Raw genomic sequence first — 22,179 nt, 5'->3', positions numbered from 1 at the left:
CTCTCACACTCAGCGCCTCATCCTATAAAAGCAAGCATACCAAATGCTTTCTTCACTATCCACCTGCGTTGCCACTTTTTGTGAGCTACAGACTTGCACCCCAAGGTCCCTCTGTCCATCAATGTTCCTAAGGTCCCTGCCATTTACTCCATATGTCCTACCAGAAGTTGACCTCCCAAAGTACATTACCTCACACCTGTCTGGATTAATTTGCATCTGGCACTGCTCCGCCCAACTTTTGATCTGATCTACCTTCTTTGCTATCCACAAATCCACCAATTTTCACCTCGTCCGCAAACTTACTGATCAGAGCACCTACATTCTCATCCAAATCATTTATTTCTCCCCTCAAAGATTTAAATGTGTCCTTCCTCACCACTACCCTCTGCCCCCTATCACCAACCCAATTTTTGATCCAGATTGTCAACACACCTGAGATCCATTAAGCTTCAACTTTCTGGACCAGCCTACCATGTGGGATCTTTTCAGAAACCTTACTAAAGTCCATGTAAACCATGTCTACCACTCTGCCTTCATCAATTTTCTTAGTTACCTTAATTTCTGGGCCTTAATTTCCAGATCATCCTTGTCCCATTCCTCTTGTCCCTTGAAATTTAGAGTTTTGCTCTCTGTTCCCAAAATACTCTCCCACTGATACTTCAACAACTTACCTGACTACATTCCCTAATGTTATGTCCAGTACAGCCACTACCTCACAGGACTATCTAAGTACTGGATCAAAAAGCTCTCCTGGATGCAATTTAATTATCTCCCCCCCCATCCCCCACCCGCCAAGCCTTTCACACTAAGACAATCTTAGTTAATACTGGGGAAGTTAAAATCCCTGCTACTGTAAGCCTATTACTCTTAAATCTCAGTGACTTGTCTATGTATCTGCTCCTCTTTCTCCTGCTGAGACCTGTAATATACCCCAGCACAGTGAACGTCCCCTTTTTGTTCCCAATCTTTATCCATATGGTCTCATTAGAAGAGCCTTCTTGGACATCCACCCTCATGAGCACACAGTGGATGCTTTAATCAACATTGCAATGCCCCCTCCTCATGACACCCCGCCTGCCATGCCTGAAGATTTTAAACGTGGATTGTTGAGTTCTCTCCTTTCAACCATGCCTCTGTGAACGCAACAGTATTATATTCCCATCTGCTGATCTTCCTTACTAGTCGGCCACTTTGCACTAAAATATATGCAGTATAGCTTTCCATTACTTCCGTGTGCCTTAGTATGCCCATGTCTGCTCTGACAACTGCATTGACTTAGTTTTCCTCCTTGTATCTGCTCTCCAACTGTACATGTATCCAGTGTTCCATTCCCACGCCAAATTAATTTAAACCTTTACCAAAAGCACAAATAAATCTCCCTGAAAGGGCGTTGGACCTGTTTCAGCTTGTGTAGGTCTCACTTTTCTCAGAAATGGCAACACACCATCCTGGGTTCATGTCTACGGCCCTAGAAACACCTCAGTACTGAGTTTCCACCCACTACTGCCCTTGGACTCTTTCTCTCCCCACTCATTCAGCTGAGCCACCCACATTGGTAATTGGTTTATTATTGTCACATGTACCAAGGTACAGTGAAAAACTTTGTCTTGCATCCCATCCATACAGATCACTTCAAAACATAAGGTTGTACAAAGGGAAAGGCAATAACAGAATGCAGAATATGGTGTTACAGATACAGAGGAAGTGCAGTGCAGGTAGACAATAAGGTGCATCCAATCACCCCCATCATTTTCCAACACAGACAAGTGGCTGTGGAGCAAAATGCAGTCCAGGATATCCCCAACTACCTTTCTGCCTCCTTTCCTGTGTTTGGTGGTCACCCATTCCATCTCTGACTACCATGACTGCCATTCCGTTAGCTGCCGGTGACCAATCCCTGAAAATGTGCTATCCACATCAGTGTCAGCTTCACTACAGTGTCTCCAGTCAAAACTCAAGTTCCAAAACCCAGCGTCAAGCTAACCAAATTAAAGGCCAGGTATAGGAGTGCAGCTTAAGGGATAGTGCAGGCAGGATGACTTTAGATTTTTGAATCACTGGGGCCATTTCTGGAGAAGGAGGGACCTGCACAAGTTGAGCAGGTTGCACACGAACTAGAATAGGCCCAACATCCTCGCAGATGTAGTCATCTAGACCACACAGTGGGTCTTGGAATTCCCACAGCTGCAAGCTGTACATTAGGAAAGATGCTATTAAGCTAGAAAGAGTGCAAAGGAGATTTACGAGGATGTTGTTGGGGTTCAAGGGACTGAGCTATGGAATGAGGGGTGACCTTACAGAGGTGTATAAAATCATGAGGGGCATGGATAGGGTGAATGCACTGTCTTTATCCCAGGGTTAGGGAATCAAGAACTAGAGGCCATAGGTTTAAGGTGAAAGGGGAGAGATTTAATAGGAGCCTGAGGGGCAACTTTTTCACCCAGGGAATGGTCAGTATATGGAATGAGCTGCCAAAGGAAGTGGTTGAGGCAGTACATCAACAACATTTAAAAGGTACTTGGATAGGTACATGGATAGGAAAGGTTTCAAGGGAAATGGGCCAAACGTGGGCAAATGGGACCAGCTTCGATGGGAATCTTGATCGGCTTGGACCAGTTGGGCTGAAGGGCCTGTTTCCGTGCTGTGTGATTCTATCACACGAAACTGAGTCATTTGCTTTATGTGTAATTGAGAAAGAACTATTAAAATGTAATCCAACCTCTGTTCCCAAACTTTGTTTGAGTTTTTAACAAAAGACAAAAATACCAACCATCACCATCCTGACTGGTACCAATGTCACACTGTCCAACCAAAGGCCAGTGTTGACAAGATCCTATTGAATCTCCAAACCGAAACTCCCTCACTCACCAAAGGCCTCACTGCACTTTGAGATCCACAATGAAAATTGACTAGAATTGCTCATAAATTCAAGTAGCAGCATACATGAGCGAGAACCAGTGGGTTTAGATTTCCAAAAAAGTTCTCAATCAGATCCCACATAAGAGATTAGGTTCAAATTAAAGCACATGGGATTGTGGGTAAGGTGTTGAAATGGAGAGAGAACTGATTGACACACGGAAACAGAGAGTAGGAATAAATGGGTCTTTTTATGAGTGGCAGCAGTGACTAACAGGATAATCAGGGATCAGTGCTGGGACCCCAGAGAATGAACTTGGATAAAGCTAGGTGGGAGGGTGAGTCTTGAGGAGGATGCAGAATAGTACCAGGTTTATTTGGATAGGTTATTGGAGTGGGCAGATGCACAGCAGATGTAGTGTAAGGTGGATAAGTGTGACATTATCCACTTTGGTGGCCATAACAGGAAGGCAAATTGGTAAATTGGGAAATTAAATTAGTAAGTTGGTTTATTATTGTCACATGTACCGAGGCACAGTGAAAAACTTTGTTTTGCATGTCATCCATACAGATCACTTCAGTATAAACAGTGCACAGAGGTAGTACAAGGGAAAAGCAATAACTGAATGCAGAATAAAGTGTTACAGTGACAGAGAAAGTGCAGCACAGGCAGACAATAAGGTGAAAGGCCATGACAAGGTAGATTGTGAGGTCAAGAGTCCATCTTATCGTACTAGGGAACTGTTCAATTGTCTCATTACAGTGGGATGGAAGCTGTCCTTGAGCCTGGTGGTTCGTGCCCTCAGGCTTTTGTATCTTCTGCCTGATGGGAGAGGAGAAAAGAGAGAATGTCCGGGGAGGGAGGGGTCTTTGATTACATTGGCTGCTTTACAGAGGCAGAATTATTATCTGAATGGCAGTATATTGGTGAAACGGGAAGTGTAACAAGACCTGGACGTACTTACGCCCCAGCTACTGAAGGGTGATGTGTGTGCACTGGCCCACCCCTCTCACAGCTGGCTGGGCAATGTTTCTGCCCAGGCTGAGTGAATCTATCTTTAAAGGGGATATTCCTAAAAATTTAAAAAAAGTCAATTGAAAATTGGTTAGATACATTGTGTACAGTTCTCATCACCACACTACAGGAAGGGTGTGGTAGCAATAGAGAGAGTGTAGGAGAGACTCACCAAGATGTTGCCTGGAATGGAGGGCTGTAGTTATAAGGAGAGATCGGATAGGTTGGATTTGTTCTTACTGGAATGTCGGAGGTTGAGGGGTGACCTTATAGAGGTTTATAAAACTATGAGGGGCATAGACAGGATGGATAGTCAGAGTCTTGGTCCCAGGGCAGGGTAGTCTAGGACTAGAGGGCACAGGTTTAAGGTGAGAGGGGAGAAATTTAAAGGAGATCTGAGGTGTAAAGTTTTCACATGGAGGGTGGTGGTTATCTGGAATGAGCTGCCAGAGGTGATGGAGACAGCATTTAAAGATGGATAGGAAAGATATATAGGGATGTGGGTCTAATATAGTCAAATGGGATTAGCATAGATAGCCATCGTGGTCGGTATGGATGAGTTGAGCTGAAAGGGCCATTTCTGTGTTGTATGTTTCTATGATTCTCTATGAAAATTGGAGCCCCCATAGGTCAGGGCTGGTGTACTGACCTCAGTCACTCTGAGACATTCCACGATTTTGTGTGCGCTTATGATTCTGTGTGTACATACATTCATGTGCATTTGTTAGTGTTTTTGAGTCAGTATGCATGCAAATGTCCAGAGCGTAATTGGAATTCTTTGTCTGACATCTTTTCAGAGGCCAGTTTGTGCTGTACGAGACCGAGAATAAAGTTGTTGATCGGGAGTGGAAACGTTATGACTTCCATTATGATAATGTTGTCTGGGCCCTGCTGACACTGTTCACCGTCTCCACAGGAGAGGGCTGGCCACAGTGAGTATTTCCATCAAAGGCAACCTTTGCTTCCACAGTTTGAACATTGTGGCTCTTGAGATCACTTTAGGAGGTGCATTCACTGCTGCAGCATTCCCTTGAGTCTGGAGTATGAAGGGGCGATCTTTGGAGGAGTTTTAAATATTTAAAGGGATTGATCAGGTTGACAGAGAGGGACTATTTCCTCTGCTGGTTTAGTAGAATAGAGGAGCAAAAACTAAAAATTGGGGCTGTGTCCTTCAGATATGGTATCAGGAAGGACTTCTTCACTCAATGTTAGTAGAAATGTGGAACCCTGCACCAAATGTCAGAGTCATGCAGCCCAGAAGCAGGCCATTCAGCCCACTACGTCCATGCTGACCAGTGGGCACACATCTGTATTAATCCCATCTTCCTGCACTTGGTCCGTAACCTTCTTTCCCTCAGTGATTTAAATGCTCGTCCTGACATTTCTTAAATGCTCTCAGTGATTCTGCTTCCACCACTCTCTCCGGCAGGGTGTTCCAGCTGCTCCCCACTCTCTGGGTGAAAAAGGTCCCCCTCACATCCCCTCTAAATCCCTCACCCCCTACCCTAAATCTATGTCCTTATTTTATCTACCTCTGATTTAGGGAAAGGTTTCCTGCAGTTTCCCCCATATATACCCCTCAATTATCCCCTCTTAACTTCCTCCACCCCAGGGAAAACAGAGCTAGTCTCTCCTGTCTCTCACAGAGCCATAGGGTAAGCCAGCACAGAAACAGGCCCTTTGGCCCACCGTGTCTATGACAACCAAGGTACCTACCTATCTGAATCCCATTTACTCATTTTACATCCACAACCTTCTATGCCTTGGCAATTCAAGCACCTGTCTAGGTGCTTCTTAAGTGTTGTGAGAGTCTCTGCCTCCCCCACTTCTTCATGCAGCACCTTCCATACTCGAACCGCACTCTCAGATACCCTCTGACCGTCCCACCTCTGATCTTAGACACACAGTATGTTCTCTTGTTTTAGACACCCCCACCAATTTTGCTGTCTACCTCCTCTATCATCCTCATAATTTTATATACCTGTAATAGGTCATTCGTCTGTCTCCTCCACTCCAGGAAAAACAAACCTAGCCTATCCAGTCTCTTCTAACAACTATAACGTTGAAATCCAGGCAACATTCTGGTGAACCTCCTCTGCACCCTCTCCAGTGCGACCACATCCTTCCTATAGTGTGGCAACCAGAACTGGACATAGTACTCCTGCTGTGGGCTAACCAATGTTTATTAAAGCTCTAACACCACATCACAGATGTTCTATGACACGGCTAATAATCCCATATATGTTTTTCGCCATCTTATCCACCTGCACTGCCACCTTCAAGGATCTTTGGATGTACTCCAAGGGTCCTCTGTTCCTCAATACTCCCTGGGACCCTACTATTCACAGTGTATGTCCTAGACTCATTAGTACTCACAAAATGCTTCACCTCACATTTATCAGGATCTGCTATTTCTCAGCCCATTTCACCAACACTTCGATACCACGCTGTAGCCTTAGACTGCCCTCCGCACTGTCAGCAACTCCACCAATCTTTGTGTCATCTGCAAACTTACTGTTCATGCCTCCTACATCCACGTCCAAATCATTAACCTGTATTACAAACAGCAGGGGTCCCAGCACCAATCCCCGTGGAAAACTGCTGGTCACAGACATCCAATCATAAAAACCACTCTTGACCATCACCCTTTCCGATTGCCAAACCAATTTTGGATCCAATTTCCCAACTTGTCCTGGATCCCATGAGCCCTAACCTTTCAGTGTTTGAGGGACCTTATCAAAGGCCTTACTGAAGTCCATGTAAACCACATTTACTGCACTGGTCTCATCAATGCAGTTTGTTAACTCTTCAAAAAAATCATTCAGATTGGTCAGACAGGATGTGCCCTTGACAAAGCCATGCTGGCTATCTCTGAGCAGTCCCAGCCTTCCCAAGTAATCATTAATCCTGATTCTGTGTCTCAGACTTACCTTTTGTTCAGGAAGGATTTCAGAATGTGAGGCAGAGCAATGGATTTAAGATAAGATAAGGTATCTTTATTAGTCACCTGTACATTGAAACACACAGTGAAATGCACCTTTTGCGTAGAGTGTTCTGGGGGCAGCCCGCAAGTGTCGCCACACTTCTGGCGCCAACATAACATGACCACAACTTCCTAACTTGGACGTCTTTGGAATGTGGGAGAAAACCGGAGCACCCAGAGGAAACCCATGCAGACATGAGGAGAACGTACAAACTCCTTACAGACAGCGGCCGGAATTGAATCCAGGTCACTGGCGCTGTAATAGCGTTACATTAACTGCTACACTACCATGCCTGATTTGAGATACAAGACACATAATCCAACTGAATGTTGAACAGAATGCAGGATCTGAGGACTCACACAAATTCCTATGTTGCTGTGTCCCTTTCTCCCTGAGGGACCATAGGATTAGACAGCCATCAGTTTACAGGTATCCACCCAAGTGTAATTTCTATTCAGAGAGTGATTGGGATAAACCAAACTCTGTATAATTATCCGCCCTGGGGAAAGGACTAGAGAATATCAGTAAGTGTGCAGATGTCATCCTGAGAGAGAAAAACAGAGTAACACCCATCACAGTACTGGTCGTTCCTTACACATTTACCCAGGGCTCAAGAGAACAAGGCAAACCCTACTGATACTTGCCGCTCCCCACATCTACGTCTGCAGGCTGCCCTGTCAGGGAAGCTGAGACCTTGTCTTTGAGTTGTGTGTGCAGTATTTCATTTGAAAAGGTTTTATTAACGTGTTAAACTCTGTGTTCTGTCAGGGTCCTGCAACATTCCGTAGATGTGACAGAGGCTGACCAAGGACCAATCCCAGGGAACAGAATGGAAATGTCCATCTTCTACGTTGTATATTTTGTCGTATTCCCCTTCTTTTTCGTCAATATCTTCGTGGCCTTGATAATCATCACCTTCCAGGAACAGGGAGACAAGATGCTGGAGGAGAGCAGCCTGGAGAAAAACGAGGTCCTCTTTGTCTTGGTTCACTCACTCTGCTACACATCACACTGTCCAATTCCCTTCCTACCTCATCCGCTCTTCACACCACATTCTACCGCTCCCTCCACAATCCACACTCCCTGGCTTCCTCCATTTATAGTTTAATCTCTCTCACAATTCATTCTCCATCAAAATTCATTTTTTCCTTCATAACCTGTTTCTCTTCCACTGACACATGTTGGCAAACTGGATCCAAAATTGGGTTGGTGATAGGAGGCAGAGGGTAGTGGTGGGTGGAAGTCTATAACCAGTGGCGTACCACAGGGATCGGTGCTGGGACCTTTGTTGTTTGTGATATATATATAAATGACTTGGATGAAAATGTAGGTGGCCTGATTAGTAAGCTTGCAGACAACACAAAATTGGTGGATTCTTGGACAGTGAAGAAGGTTGTCAAAGGATACATGGAATGAGCTGCCAGAGGAAGAGGTAGAGGCAGATACAATAACAATGTTTAAAAGATATTTGGGCAGGTCCATGGATAGGAAAGGTTTAGAGGGACGTGGCCCAAATGCAGGCAAATGGGACTAGCTCAGCTAGGCAACTTGGTCAGCATGGATGAGTTGGGCCGAAGGGCTGATTCTGTGCTACGTAACCGTATGACTCTATGATCATCTCTGCTCCAAATGCATCTTAACTACATTCCTCAGTCAAAGAAAATTGGGACATTACGGAACAGGAACAGGCCCTTCAGCCGACTATGCCTTTGCCAGCCATGATGCCAAATGAAACTGCACATCTGCCTGCACATGGTCCATATCCCTCCATCCCCTGCCTGTTCATGTGCCTGTCTAAATGCCTCTTAAATGTTGCTGTTGTATCTGCTTCCACCTCTTCCCCTGGCAGCGCTTTCCAGGCACCTACCACTCTGCATTCTAACACTTACCTCTCAAAACTTCCTGGTACAGATGCTGGAAATCTGAACTAAAAACAAGAAGTGCTGGAAACAGCAGGTCAGGAAGCATCTACAGTGAGAGAAGCAGTGTGTTTCTCTTCCAACACACTACTTGACATGTCGAGTGCTTCCGGCATTTGCTGTTTCTATTATAGTCCGAAGTGGGTTGGCTTTAAGAGGAATGAAAGCATGTTATTTTATGATGGTTTCTTCTCTCTTGGTTCACTGAGTTTGCAAGCAACTCCTTTCTATACAAATTAGCTTTGTCAAAGGGATTTACCAAAAGCAGACACGGAGTATTGTCTCCAGTCCTAGCCTCCTTATTCAGAGAAGCCTTGGAGGCATTGTTCTCAAATCTCCCTGGGTTAACTCCTGAACCGAGGGAGATGAGCCTGAATAGGATCAGCCAACACTCACTGGGATTTAGAAGAATGAAGATGTTCTCAATGAGACACTCGAGACTGTAGGTGCTGGAATCTGGAGTGAAAAACAAACCACTGGAGAAACTCAGTGGGTCAGGTAGCATCTGTGGAGGGAAAGGGATGGTCGATGTTCTCACTGAAATGTGCAAGATTGTGCAAAGTAGATGTTGAGGTGCTGTTTTCTTAGGCTGCAAAGGATAGAATTAGGAGACATCATCTCAGGATAAAGGTAATTGATGATTGGTAATTGGTTTATTATTGTCTCATGTACTGGGATACAGTGAAAAGCTTTTGTTTGCATACCATCCAGACAGATCATGTCCTACATCAGTACAAAAAAAAACAGAATGCAGAATATAGTGTTACATTTACAGAGAAAGTGCATTGCAGGCAGACATATAAAGTGGAAGAGCCATGACGAGATAATTGAGGGATTAAGAGTTCATCTTTTCGTGCATAAGAGGTCCTCTCAAGAGTATTATAACAGCTGGGGAGAATCTGTCCTTAAGCCTAGTGGTATGTGTTCTCAAGCTTTTGTATCTTCTGCCTAATGGAAAGAGAGGAGAGGGAATGTCCAGGGTGGGAAGGGCCCTTGATTATGCTGACGGCTTTCCCGAGGTAGCGAGAAGTGTAGATGGAGGGGAGGCTTTTTTTTGTGATGGACTGGGCTGCGTTCACAACTCTGCAATTTTTTGCAGTCTTGGGCAGAGCAGTTTGCCGTACCAAGCCAGATACGATGCTTTCTGTGGTGCATCTGTAAAAGAGGCTGAGGGCTGAAATAAAGAGATAATTCTTCACCCAGTCAGCTGTGAATTGTTGAAATTCTGTACCTCAGGAGGTGTGGAAGTCAGTTCTTCGGTATATTCAAGCACCTTACATGTTTGATCTTTGCATACGAAGGGAATCAAGAGACAATGGAATGGGGCAGAAAGGGAGATGGGATGGAAGTTGTGCTGTGATCATTTAAAATGTTGGTGCAGGTTTCAGATGCCAAAAAGACAGGCTTTTATTCCTCTTAAAGCCAACTCACTTCAGCTTTTACTTTTTATGTTCCTGTGCTCTTCACACCATACTCTTTCCTTCACACCAAGCTTTCAATTACAGATTTCACACTTGCTTCATGATTCACAATTCTTATTCAATTTTCCTTCATGCTGCACATGCTCTCTGCCACATTAAAGGGACAGGGAAACAAAGCAGCAGATTTAAAGGCTGCGCTGGCATTGTCCCTTGCTATCATCCAGTAGCCACTCCCTCTTACAGATTTTTTTCTCCCCCCGCCCCCCCCAAAACAACACTGTTGTCGTTCGCAATCTTTCCCACAGGAGTCCTGTATCAATAGTAACTTCTTCACTGAGGTTCATGCTCCTTTACCCGCCACTTCCCCATCTCTGTGCGTCTCTGCTCTCACCAATCCCTGTTCAAGTTCGTCCTTTCCCCTTTTGTTGTCCATTGGTGAAATCATCCACCGCAGCTCCCACCACGCACCACGCACATTAAATTCAAACATAGAACAGGCCATTCAACCCACTATGTCTGTGCTGACCATGACGTTATATTAAACCTCCATTCCCTGCACATTCGTGTGTCTAACAGCCTCTTGAACACCTCTATTGTATCTGCTTCCACCATCACCCCTGGCAGCCCGTTCCAGGCACCCACCTCTCTCTGGGTAAAAAAACTTGCCCCGCATATCTTCTTTAAATTCTCCCCCTCTCACCATAAACCTATTTGACATTTCTACCCTGAGAAAAAAGATTCTGACCTGAAAAAAGACTATGATATGGCTGTCATAATTTTATAAACCTCTATCAGGTCTCCAACGCTCCAGAGAAAACAACCCAAGTTTGTCCAACCTCTCCTTATAGCTCATGCCCTCTAATCCAGCCAGCATCCTGGTGAACCTCTTCTGCACCCTCTCCAAAGCCTCCGGATCCATATTGTAATGTGGTAGCCAGAACTGCACACAATACCCCAAGTGCGGCGTAACCAAAATTTTATACAGCTGCAAATTCTAATATCTCTTCATCTATGATTTCGACCTTTACCGATAGTTACTCTAACTCCCACCCTGCCCTCTCCCTCCACCTCACCGCTCAAGCCTCTCCTCCATTCTGGTCCTGCACTCCATTCCACCTCACCCCTCAGCTTCCCTCCAGCTTGCTCAGTAGCTCCCAACCTCCTGCACTGACCATTCACACAGCATTGCCAACTTTATTGCTATGTTTTGATGAATTTGACACTGCATCTTCTCCTTCCACCTGGGTCCACTCCTGACACAAAGTGATCTCCATTATTGCCTGGAGTAAATAAACCCAGGGCAGCAAGAGAATTATGCAGTGAAGGGTTGTCCGTTGTAATTCTAGTCTAGATGTCATCTTGTGTGTGTTTTCTCCTCAGAGAGCCTGTATCGATTTTGCCATCAGTGCCAAGCCTTTGACAAGGTACATGCCACAGAACCGACAGACATTCCAGTACAGAGTCTGGCACTTTGTGGTGTCACCTTCATTCGAGTACACCATCCTGACCATGATAGCGCTCAACACTGTAGTCCTCATGATGAAGGTAGGTGTGGCTGCATGCCATAGGTTCAAAACCTGTTACAGTCATGCTGGGGAATGTTGAGTAAAAATGTACTCCCTAGTGTACTCCTCACACTGCATTTGCAATGTCCCTGAGCTATCTCTAAGACATTTGGATAAGTACATGGATAGGAAAGGTTTAGAAGGATAGGGGCCAAATGCAGGCTAATGAGACTAGCTTAGGTGGGCATCTTGGTGGACATGGACAAGTTGGGCTGAAGGGCCTGTATCTGTGCTGTATTACTTTATGACTCTGTGTCTCTGCTCCTCCAGTTCTTGTCTATTTTTTCCATCCCCAGTTTTGATTGCCCCACGTTTGACACCAATGACTTTAGCTGCCAAGGCTTCTCACTCTAAAATTTCACCCCCCTTCCCCAGATTTCATAAATCTCTCTCTGGCCCTCTGAATTCCTTTCTTCCTGTGAAGGATCAACTTAAAACCTACCTCTTTAGCAGGATCTTTGGTTGTCCAGCCTATTATCTCCATTAGAATCATAGAGTAGACCCAGTAACACTCTATAATGGAGTACTACTGAGTAATGCACTTCTAACATTAGGTTACCACACATGGTTAGATCTGCAGTGCAGGGCAATTGAGAGTAAATCTAACATTCTTCAAGACCACTTTACATCTGTTACACTGGGTGTTGCTATGTTACACAGAGTTACTCCCTGTGGCACTAGATAATGCTGGGTTACTTCCTGTAAGATGGAGTACTACCGATAAACATAATTCTAACATCAGGAAAGATCTTGTGGGTAATTCTCCTGACAGATATTTTACACCACAAAAGAGAGGGATAATGCTAATGTTATTGTTAATGCTGGTAAGTATAAAATATCAAATGGGCTAAACATAGCCAGCCTGTGATGAATCCCATGGGCTGTAACCTTCTGGACCTGCGAACCCTGTGGGACCTTATCAAAGACTATCTAGACCATCTAGACAACATCTACCACTCTCCCCTTATCAATGTGCTTAATTCCCTCCTCAAGAAATTCAATCAAATTTGAGAGTCGGAATTTCCCACAAGCAGAGCGTATCCTTAATCAGTTCCTGCCTTTCTAAGCATAGATAACTCCTGTCCCTTAGAATCTTTTCCAATAGTTTCCCCACCATTGACATAAGACCCACTTTCCTGTAGTTCCCTAGCTTACCTCTGCTGCCCTTCTTGAATAAAGACCACTAGCTCCACCTACAGACAGGTCTGATGGTCTGCTGGCAATTTTCACTATTTGTCAGAGATATTGGGAGCATCTAATTCATTAAAACATTTAAAAATGATTAAAACAAATTTAAAAAGATCAATTTATTGAGAAACACATGAATGCTGATAATTAGTTAAATACAAAATTGTACTTAGAAATACATAACTTGCCTTCACTTACATTTTAAAAGGAAGTCCTTACATTTTAAAAGGTTAGTGACCACATTTGGATTAACGTGGCTGTGATGGCTGTGCCTCCTGTGGCTCGTGTGGAGCTGAGGTGTATGCTGCTTCTTTGCTCAGTACCTTATGGAATGTTGGTGAGGTCATGGGGATTCCAGAGGCAGGGTGAGAGGTCAGAAGCACACAATCGGCCTCCAGTGCAGTGCTGACTTTCACTGGGCAGATGTGGAAGTCCAGCACCCTTGCAGCTTGCCGGCAGTTCCCCAGGAACCCACCAGCTTCCTGGCTGCACATTATGGTCCAATGGGTCATAAGCTGTCATACTGCACAATACAGGATAACGCACTGCAATGCAGGTTAATTGAGACTAAATGAGGGGCTATGTGGGAGGGAAGGGTGAGATCGATATTAGGGCACAACATTGTGGGCCGAAGGGCCTGTACTGTGTTGTAATATTCTATGTTCTATGTTCTAAAGTCCTTCTGGACTGTTTTTAACAACAGGAGCACTGGGTGTTGCTAAGTTACACAGGATTACTCCCTGTAGCACTGGATAATGCTGGGTTACTTCCTGTAAGATGGAGTACTACTGATTAACACAGGCTGTACTTGACCTGGGGTTAGGAAATTAAACCAGGCAGGTGGTGGAAGTGCCAATGGGGGAACACTCTGGGAACAGTGACCATAGCTCCATAAAGGATATGGAAAGGGATAAGGTTGGTCCTCAATTTAAGGCCCTAAATTGGGGGAAGGCTGATTTCAATAGCATAAGGCAAGTCAGTATCAAGAAGGTGGAGATGTTAGATATCTTGGAATGCATAAGGTGTGAAAAATCCCCAGGGCCGAGTGAGATCTATCCCAGAATGCTATGGGAAACGAGGGAGGAAATTGCTGGGGTCCTGCAAGGATTTTTGCATCTTCATTAGCCACAGGTGAGGTACCAGAAGACTGGAGAACAGCTGATGTTGTTCCTTTATTTAAGAAGGACAGCAGGAATAAGCCAGGTATCTTCAAGCCGGTGAGCCTTATGTCAGTGGTAGGAAAATTGTTGAGGAGAATTCTAAGGGATAGGATTTATATATATTTTTAAAGGGAGGGACTAATCAGGAATAGTCAGCATGGCTTTGTATGGGGGATGTCCTGTCTCACTAATTTGATTGAGTTTTTTGAGGAGGTAACAAAGGAGGTTGATGAGGGCAAGGCGGCAGACGTTGTCAGTTTGGACTTTAGTAAGGCATTTGACCAGGTCCAACATGGTATATTGGTCCAGAACATTCAAGTGCATGGGATCCAAGGTGGGCTGGCTAATTGGATCCAAAATTGGCTTGGTGATAGGAGGCAGTAGGTAGTGGTAGAGGATGTTTTTCCAACTGGAAGTCTGTGACCAGTGGTGAACTGCAGGGAATGGTGCTGGGACCTTTGCTGTTTGTGATATATATTAATGACTTGAATGTGAATGCAGGAGGTATGATTGGTAGGTTTACAGATGACACAAAAATTGGTGATGTTGTGGATAGTGAGGAAGGCCGTCTAAGGCTACAGCAGGATATAGTTCAGATGAAAAGTTGAGTGGAGCATTGGCAGGTGGAATTTAATCCCAACATGTGCAAGGTGGTGCACTTTGGGAAGTCAAATAGGGGTGGGACATATGCAGTAGATGGTAGAGTACTAAGGAACACTGATGAACAGACAGACCTAAGGGTCCGCATCCATTGTTCCCTGAATGTGGCAACACAGGTCAAGTGGGTGGTGAAGAAGGCATATGATGTGCTTGCCTTCATGGGTCAGGGCATAGAAAATAGGAGAATGGGACTTTATGTTGCAACTTCACAAAACACTGGTTAGGCTGCACTTGGAGTATTGTGTACATTTCTGGTCACCACACTTGATGATGGATGTGGAGACACAAGAGACTGCAGATGCTGGAATCTGGACCAACAAACAACCTACTGGAGAAATTCAGTGGGTCAAACAGCATCTGTGGGACGAAAGGAATTGTCAACGTTTCGGGTCAAAAACCGTACATCAGGTTTCGATGCAGGATTTTGATCCAAAATATCAACAGTTCCTTTCTCCCCCACACAGATGCTGCTCAACCTGCTGAGTTGCTCCAGCAGATCGTTTGTTGCTTAGGATGGATGTGATTGTGCTGGAGAGAGTGCAGAAACAAGAGGGCAAAGGTTTAAGGTGAGAGGAAGGAGTTTTAAAGGGGATCTGAGGGGAAAGTTTTTTACACAGAGAGTGGTTAATAGAGGGACATTGCAGAGGGACATGGATAGGATGCAGAGCTGGGCTGAGAAGTGGGAGATGGAGTTCAATCCGGAGAAGTGTGAAGTGGTACACTTTGGAAGGACAAACTCCAAGGCAGAGTACAAGGTAAATGGCAGGATTCTGGGCAGTGTGGAGGAGCAGAGGGATCTGGGGGTTCATATCCTCAGATCTCTGAAAGTTGCCTCACAGGTGGATAGGGTAGTTAAGAAAGATTGTGGGATGTTAGCTTTCATAAGTTGTGGGATCAAGTTTAAGAGCCGCAAGGTAATGATGCAGCTCTACAAAACTCTGGTTAGACCACACTTAGAGTACTGTGTCCAGTTCTGGTCGCCTCATTATAGGAAGGACGTGGAAACATTGGAGAGGGTGCAGAGGAGATTTACCAGGATGCTGCCTGGTTTAGAGAGTATGCATTATGAGGAGAGACTAAGGGAGCTGGGGCTGTACTCTTTAGAGAGAAGAAGAATGAGAGGAGACATGATGGAGGTATACAAAATATTAAGAGGAATAGATAGAGTAGACAGCCAGCACCTCTTTCCCAGGGCACCAATGCTCAATACAAGAGGGCATGGCTTTAAAGAAATGGGTGGGAAGTTCAAGGGAGATATCAGAGGGAAGTTTTTTACCCAGAGAGTGGTTGGCGCATAGAATGCACTGCCTGGGGTGGTGGTGGAGGCAGGTACATTGGGCAAATTCAAGAAATTACTAGATAAGCATATGGAGGAATTTAAAATAGAGGGATATGTGGGAGGAAGGGGTTAGATAGTCTAAGGCAAGGTTTAAAGGTTGGCACAACATGGTGGTCCAAAGGGCCTGTATTGTCCCGTGCTGTTCTATGCTATCTGGAAGGTGCTGCCAAAGGAGGTGGTGGAATCAGATACAATCGCTACATTTAAGAGACATTTAGACAGACACTTAAATAGGCAAGGCTTAGAAGAATACGGTCCAAATGTAGTCAAATGGAATTCGTGTAGATGGGCAAAATGGTCAGCATGGATGTGGTGGGCCGAAGGGCCTCTGCTGTGTGATTGACTGTTGTTCTATAATTTTGGGTAGATCCTGTGTAAGGCAGAAGATACAGGTAAAGTTCCTAAACAATATTTTACATCTGTCTTCACAAAAGAGAAGGATAATGCTGATGATATAGTTGAGATGGATGTGTCTAAAATATTTGATGGGATAAACATAGTAAAAGAGAAAGTGTTAAGGGGTCTAGTGTGGATAAACTGTTGAGCCCAGAAGAAATATATCCCAGGCTATATTAAAGGGAAGGAGGGAATTGCAGGGTCTGTTGCCATCACCTTCCCATCACCTCGGGCTGCACAGTTGGTGCTGGATAATTGGAAGAGTGTTAAGAGTAGCTGAACAAGGGAGGAGAGGAATAAACCAACTAATTCCAGGCCAGTTAGTTAAATAACTGGTGGGAAGATTACTGGGATCCCTTACAAGGACAGAGTAAATCTTAACTTAGAAAGATACAGATTGATTAGGGGCAGCCAGCAGAATTTTTTAAAGAATGGTTGTATCTAACTTAATTACATCTATGGAGGAGGTAACAGTGAGGGTTATAGAATCAGACAGCCCCTTCAGCCCACTGTGTCGGTTCAGGGCAGTGTGCTTAAGGTAATCCACTTGGATTTCAGCAAGGCTTCTGGCAGCTCTCATATCGAAAAAGTAAAAGTCCTTGGGATCAATGGAGAATTATAGATTGGGCCTTGGAGTGTACGTCCACAGATCTTTAAAGGTATCAGGACAGGTGAAAAAAGTGGTCAAAAGGTCATACAGGATGCTTTCCATTATTAGCCGGAGCACAGTTTCTGATCATTGTGTTACGGGAGGATGGGATTGCACTGGAAAGGGTGGAGAGGAGATTTACGAGGTTGTTATCAGGGCTGTAAAGTTGTAGAAAGGGGAAAGATTGGATAATGGGGTTGTTTCCTTTGCAAGAGAGGAGGCTGAGGAAAGAGTTAATTCAGATGTATAAAATAATGATAGACATTAATCAGGTAAATAGGAAGGATCCATTTCCCTTTTGAAAGGGGTCAAAGAGTAAGGGTGTAGATTGAACGCAATTAGTAGAAGGAGCAGAGGGAAGGGTTAGAACATTGTCTTTCATCCAGGAGATGGATGGGGTTGGGGTCTGGAATTCACTGCGTGAAGGAGTGTCAGGAGCAGAAACCTCCATCATATTTAAACAGTCCTTGTCTACGTACTTGACAAGCCATAACCTGTGGCATTATACACCCAGTGCTGGAAGCTGGGGCTCTTTTTAACTGGTATAGACATAATGAGCTGAATGGTTTCCCTCTGGAACACCGAACAGTACAGCACAGGAACAGCCCCTTTGGCCCACGATGTGCCAAACTAATTAAGCTAACGACAGCTAATCCCTGCTGCCTGCAAATATCCATATACCGCCATTACCTGCACATTCATGTGCCTATCTAAGAGCCTCTTAAATGCCTCTATCATTTCTGCCTCCACCACCACCTCTGGCAGCGCATTCCAAGCACCCACCACTCTCTGTGTGAAAAAAATTGCCCCGCACATCTCCTTTGAACTTTCCCTCTCTCACCTTAAACACATGCCTTCGACATTTTGACCCTGGGAAAAAGATACCAGCTGTCTACTCTACCTATGCCTCTCATAATTTTATAAACATTATAACATTTATAAAATATCAGGTCTTCTCTCAGCCTCCATTGCTCCAGAGAAAACAACCCAAGTTTATCCAACTTCTCCTTATAGAACACGCCCTTTTATCCAGGCAGCAACCTCTTCTGCACCCTCTCCAAAGCCTCCACATCCTTCCTGTAATGGGGTGACCAAAATTAAATGCAATACTCCAGATACAGCCGAACTAGAGTTTTAAAAAGCTGCAGCATAACTTCCTGACTCTTGAACTCAGTACCTCGACGAATAAAGGCAAGCATGCCTTAGGCAGCCACTTTGAGGGAGCTATGTGCTTGGACCCCAAGATACCTCCATACATCAACGCCGTTAAGGGTCCTGCTCTTTCCTGTGCACTTTCTACGTCATGAATCTTCCATGATCATTGCCCGATTACTGGTAAATTTCCCCTGCTGCTGGTGATGTTTCCACCCAGCTGCATTTTATCCTGTAGCCATACCAAACGTCCAATAGACCTCAGCTGCTGTGTGTTCAATGAGGGCCTTATTGTGCCCCAGTTCCTGGCATGAAGATGGCTTGACTAGTTCCCACACAAACTGATGAACTTCTCTCAGCTTCTGACACACTGCTGCAGTGTTGCGCTGAAGGCTTCAAAACTGATTTTGGTTTGTCAAATTCTTTGGAGTTTGTCGAAAGTCAAGCTTCTGAGACCAAATAAAGGAGAAGCTGCAAGCATTTTTCTATAACACCGATCTTCACTTTGCACTGAGGATGCTTTGTTTCTCAGTGACACTGATGTAGTTTGTTTGATCTCTGGTTTCACAGAACAATGTTTAGACCCCATGGGTTAAATGAGAAGCTGTACCCGAGTCACTCACCGTCACTGTGTTCAGGGGAATAGTGCATTGAGATATAGAGCCTGTTATGCCAAATATCATCAGATTCAAGGAGACGATTCCAAGCGAGGTTGTATTGATGATAATCAGAGGAAATGCAAAGTGGAAGCTTTCGCTGTGTAATGTAGGATGTAATTACAGAACCTTAAAACCACAGTGGGAGATCATTCATCCTCTCTCATGGTCATACAGCATAGAAACAGGCCCTTCAGCCCAACTGGTCCAGACCCACCAAGATTCCCATCTAAACTCATCCCATTTGCCTGCATTTGGCTCATATCCCTCTAAACCTTTCCTATCCATGTACCTGTCCAAGTGTCTTTTAAATGTTGTTAACGTACCTGCCTCAACCACTTCCTCTGGCAGCTCATTCCATGTATGAACCACCCTATGGGTGAAAGAGTTGCACTTCGGGTTCCTATTAAATCTTTCCCCTCTCACCTTAAATCAATGCCCTCTGGTTCTTGATTCCCTAAACCTGGGAATCAGACTGTGCACATTCACCCGATCTACGCCTCTCATCTCTGTTGTCCTACTTAGTCATGAACAGAAGTATGTTCTGTTGGATCTGGGGATGATATTGTCCAGAAGGTTCTTCAGAAGTCAAGACTGAGGCACAAATCTTGTGATAACATCCATTTTATTAGATGTTCATAACAAAGAAGTGACAGTAAAGAGCAGCGAGCAACTAACACAGCAGCAAGTAACCAGGAGTAACTAACAAAGAACCTGTCTCGTGGTCTTTCTTTATGCTGAAAACTGGTTCAAGCTGAATAGATAAAGGAGTCTTTCTCTGATGAGAACAGTCTGTGAAACAACAAGGACAGGCTTGATTTACGTTGCCATGACACCTCAGGCTCACAGACAAAGAAACTACAGAAGTACAGAACCAACGATACGACAAATTACTGAACATCTGCTGAACATTTACAGACAAACTGGTGATTATACAAACATAGTTTGGGAGGGGAATGGGAACCTGAGTGACAGGTCAGAGGTTGGTGCATATAGTGTACATGTAAATACAGAGTGTAGAAAGACTGTGAGGAAGGATAGGCAGTTGAAAGGGCAAAATTGCAGTCTGTTGAATGGGCTGAAGTGTGTCTACTTTAATACAAGAAGGATCAGGAACAAGGGTGATGAACTTAGAGCATGAGTAAGTACGTGGAACTATGATGTGGTGGCCATTACAGAGACTTGGCTGTCACAAGGGCAGGAATGGCTGCTGGATATTCCGGGGTTTAGATGTTTCAAAAGGGGCAGGGATGGAGGTAAAAGAGGTGGGAGAGTGGCTTTGCTGATCAGGGACACTGTCACAGCTGTAGAAAGGGAGGACATCCTGGAGGGATCGTCTACTGAGTCAGTGTGGGTGGAAGTCAGAAACAGAAAGGGAGCAATCTCTCTATTGGGAGTATTCTACAGACCCCCCAATAGTAGCAGAGACGCTGAGGAGCAGATCGGGAGGCAGATTTTGGAGAGGTGCAAAAGTAACAGGGTTGTTGTCATGGGTGATTTCAACTTCCCTAATTTTGATTGGCACCTCCTTAGTGTAAAGGGGACAGATGGGGCAGAGTTTGTGAGGTGTGTACAGGAAGGATTCCTGACACAGTATGTGGACAGGCCGACAAGAGGAGAGGCCATACTGAACCTGGTACTAAGCAATGAACCTGATCAGGTTTCAGATCTCTCGGTTGGAGAGCATTTTGGAGATAGTGATCATAACTCCTTGACCTTTACCATAGCCTTGGAGAGGGATAGGAGCAGACGGTATGGGAAAGTATTTAACTGGCGGAGGGAGAATTATGATGCTATTAGGCAGGAACTTGGGAGCGTAAATTTTTGGGTAAGTGCACAATGGAAATGTGGAGGTTGTTTAGGGAATACTTGCATGGGGTTCTGGATAGGTTTGTCTGGTTGAGGCAGGGTAAGGATCATAGAGTGAAGGAACCAAGGTTGACAAGAGATGTGGAATATCTTGCCAAGAGGAAGAAAGAAGCTTACCTGAGGTTTAGAAAGCATGGATCAGACAGGGCTCTGGAGAGTTACAAGGTAGCCAGGAGGGAGCTTAAGAATAGACTTAGGAGAGCTAGAAGGAGGCATGAGAAGGCCTTGGTGAGTAGGTTTAAGGAAAACCCCAAGGCATTCCACACGTATGTGAGGAATAGGAGGATGACTAGAGTGAGGGTAGGACTAATCAGGGATAAAAGAGGAAACATGTGCCTGAAGTCAGAAAAGATAGGTGAAGTCATTAATGAATACTTCGCTTCAGTATTCACCAGTGAGAGAGACCTGGACATTTGTGAGGATGACATACACTGGGGCATCTCAACGTGAGGAAAGAGGATGTGCTGGAACTTTTGAAAAACATTGGGATAGATAAGTCACCTGGACCAGACAGGATATATCCAAGGTTATTACAGGAAGCAAGGGAAGAGATTGCTGCGCCTTTGGCGATGATCTTTGCATCCTCACTGGCATTGGGAGTAGTGCCAGATGATTGGAGGGTGGCAAATGTTGTTCCTTTGTTTAAGAAAGGGAGTAGGGATAACCCTAGGAATTACAGACCAGTGAATCTTACTTCAGTGGTGGGCAGATTACTGGAGAAGATTCTTAGAGACAGGATTTATGGGCATTTGGAGAAGCATAGGCTGAGTAGGGACAGTCAACATGGCTTTGTGAGGGGCAGGTCATGCCTCATGAGCCTGATTGAATTCTTTGAGGATGTGACAAAGCTTATTGATGAAGGTAGAGCAGTGAATGTGGTGTACATGGAGTTTAGTAAGGCGCTTGATAAGGTTCCTCATGGAAGGCTCATCCAGAAAGTCAGAAGGCATGGGATCCAAGGAAACCTGGCAGTATGGATTCAGAATTGGCTCGCCCATAGAAGACAGAGGGTGGTGGTAAAAGGAGCATATTCTGCCTGGAGGTCGGTGACCAGTGGTGTTTCGCAGGGATCTGTTCTGGGACCCCTGCTCTTTGTGATTTTTATAAATGACTTGGATGAGGACGTAGAAGGGTGGGTTAGTAAGTTTGCTGATGACACAAAGGTTGGTGGTGCTGTGGATAGTGTAGAAGGTTGCTGTAGGTTACAACAGGACATTAATACGATGCAGAACTGAACTGAAATGTGGCAGATGGAGTTCAACCTGGAAAAGTGTGAAGTGATACACTTCAGAAGATCGGATTTGAAGGTAGAATACAAGGTTAATGGCAGGACTCTTGGCAGTGTGGAGG

The 22,179-nt window shown here is 44.8% G+C and overlaps 1 protein-coding gene across 2 annotated transcripts in view; it reads left to right on the top strand.

Annotated features, from left to right (window-relative positions):
* LOC127567879 (probable voltage-dependent R-type calcium channel subunit alpha-1E) overlaps window positions 1-22,179 on the top strand; it is a 615,955-nt gene that overhangs the window by 478,436 nt on the left and 115,340 nt on the right. For both annotated transcript variants that reach the window (XM_052011039.1, XM_052011041.1), the window contains exons 28-30: window positions 4,669-4,803; window positions 7,624-7,825; window positions 11,576-11,740. In XM_052011039.1, coding sequence (XP_051866999.1) covers window positions 4,669-4,803; window positions 7,624-7,825; window positions 11,576-11,740 — 502 coding nt within the window. The remainder of the gene's footprint in view (window positions 1-4,668; window positions 4,804-7,623; window positions 7,826-11,575; window positions 11,741-22,179) is intronic.

The sequence above is a fragment of the Pristis pectinata genome, chromosome 3 (assembly GCF_009764475.1).
Source record: "Pristis pectinata isolate sPriPec2 chromosome 3, sPriPec2.1.pri, whole genome shotgun sequence".
NCBI classification, from domain to species: Eukaryota; Metazoa; Chordata; class Chondrichthyes; order Rhinopristiformes; family Pristidae; genus Pristis; species Pristis pectinata.
The sequence above is the reverse complement of the archived record's forward strand: the minus strand, read 5'-3'. Positions and strand labels throughout refer to the sequence as shown.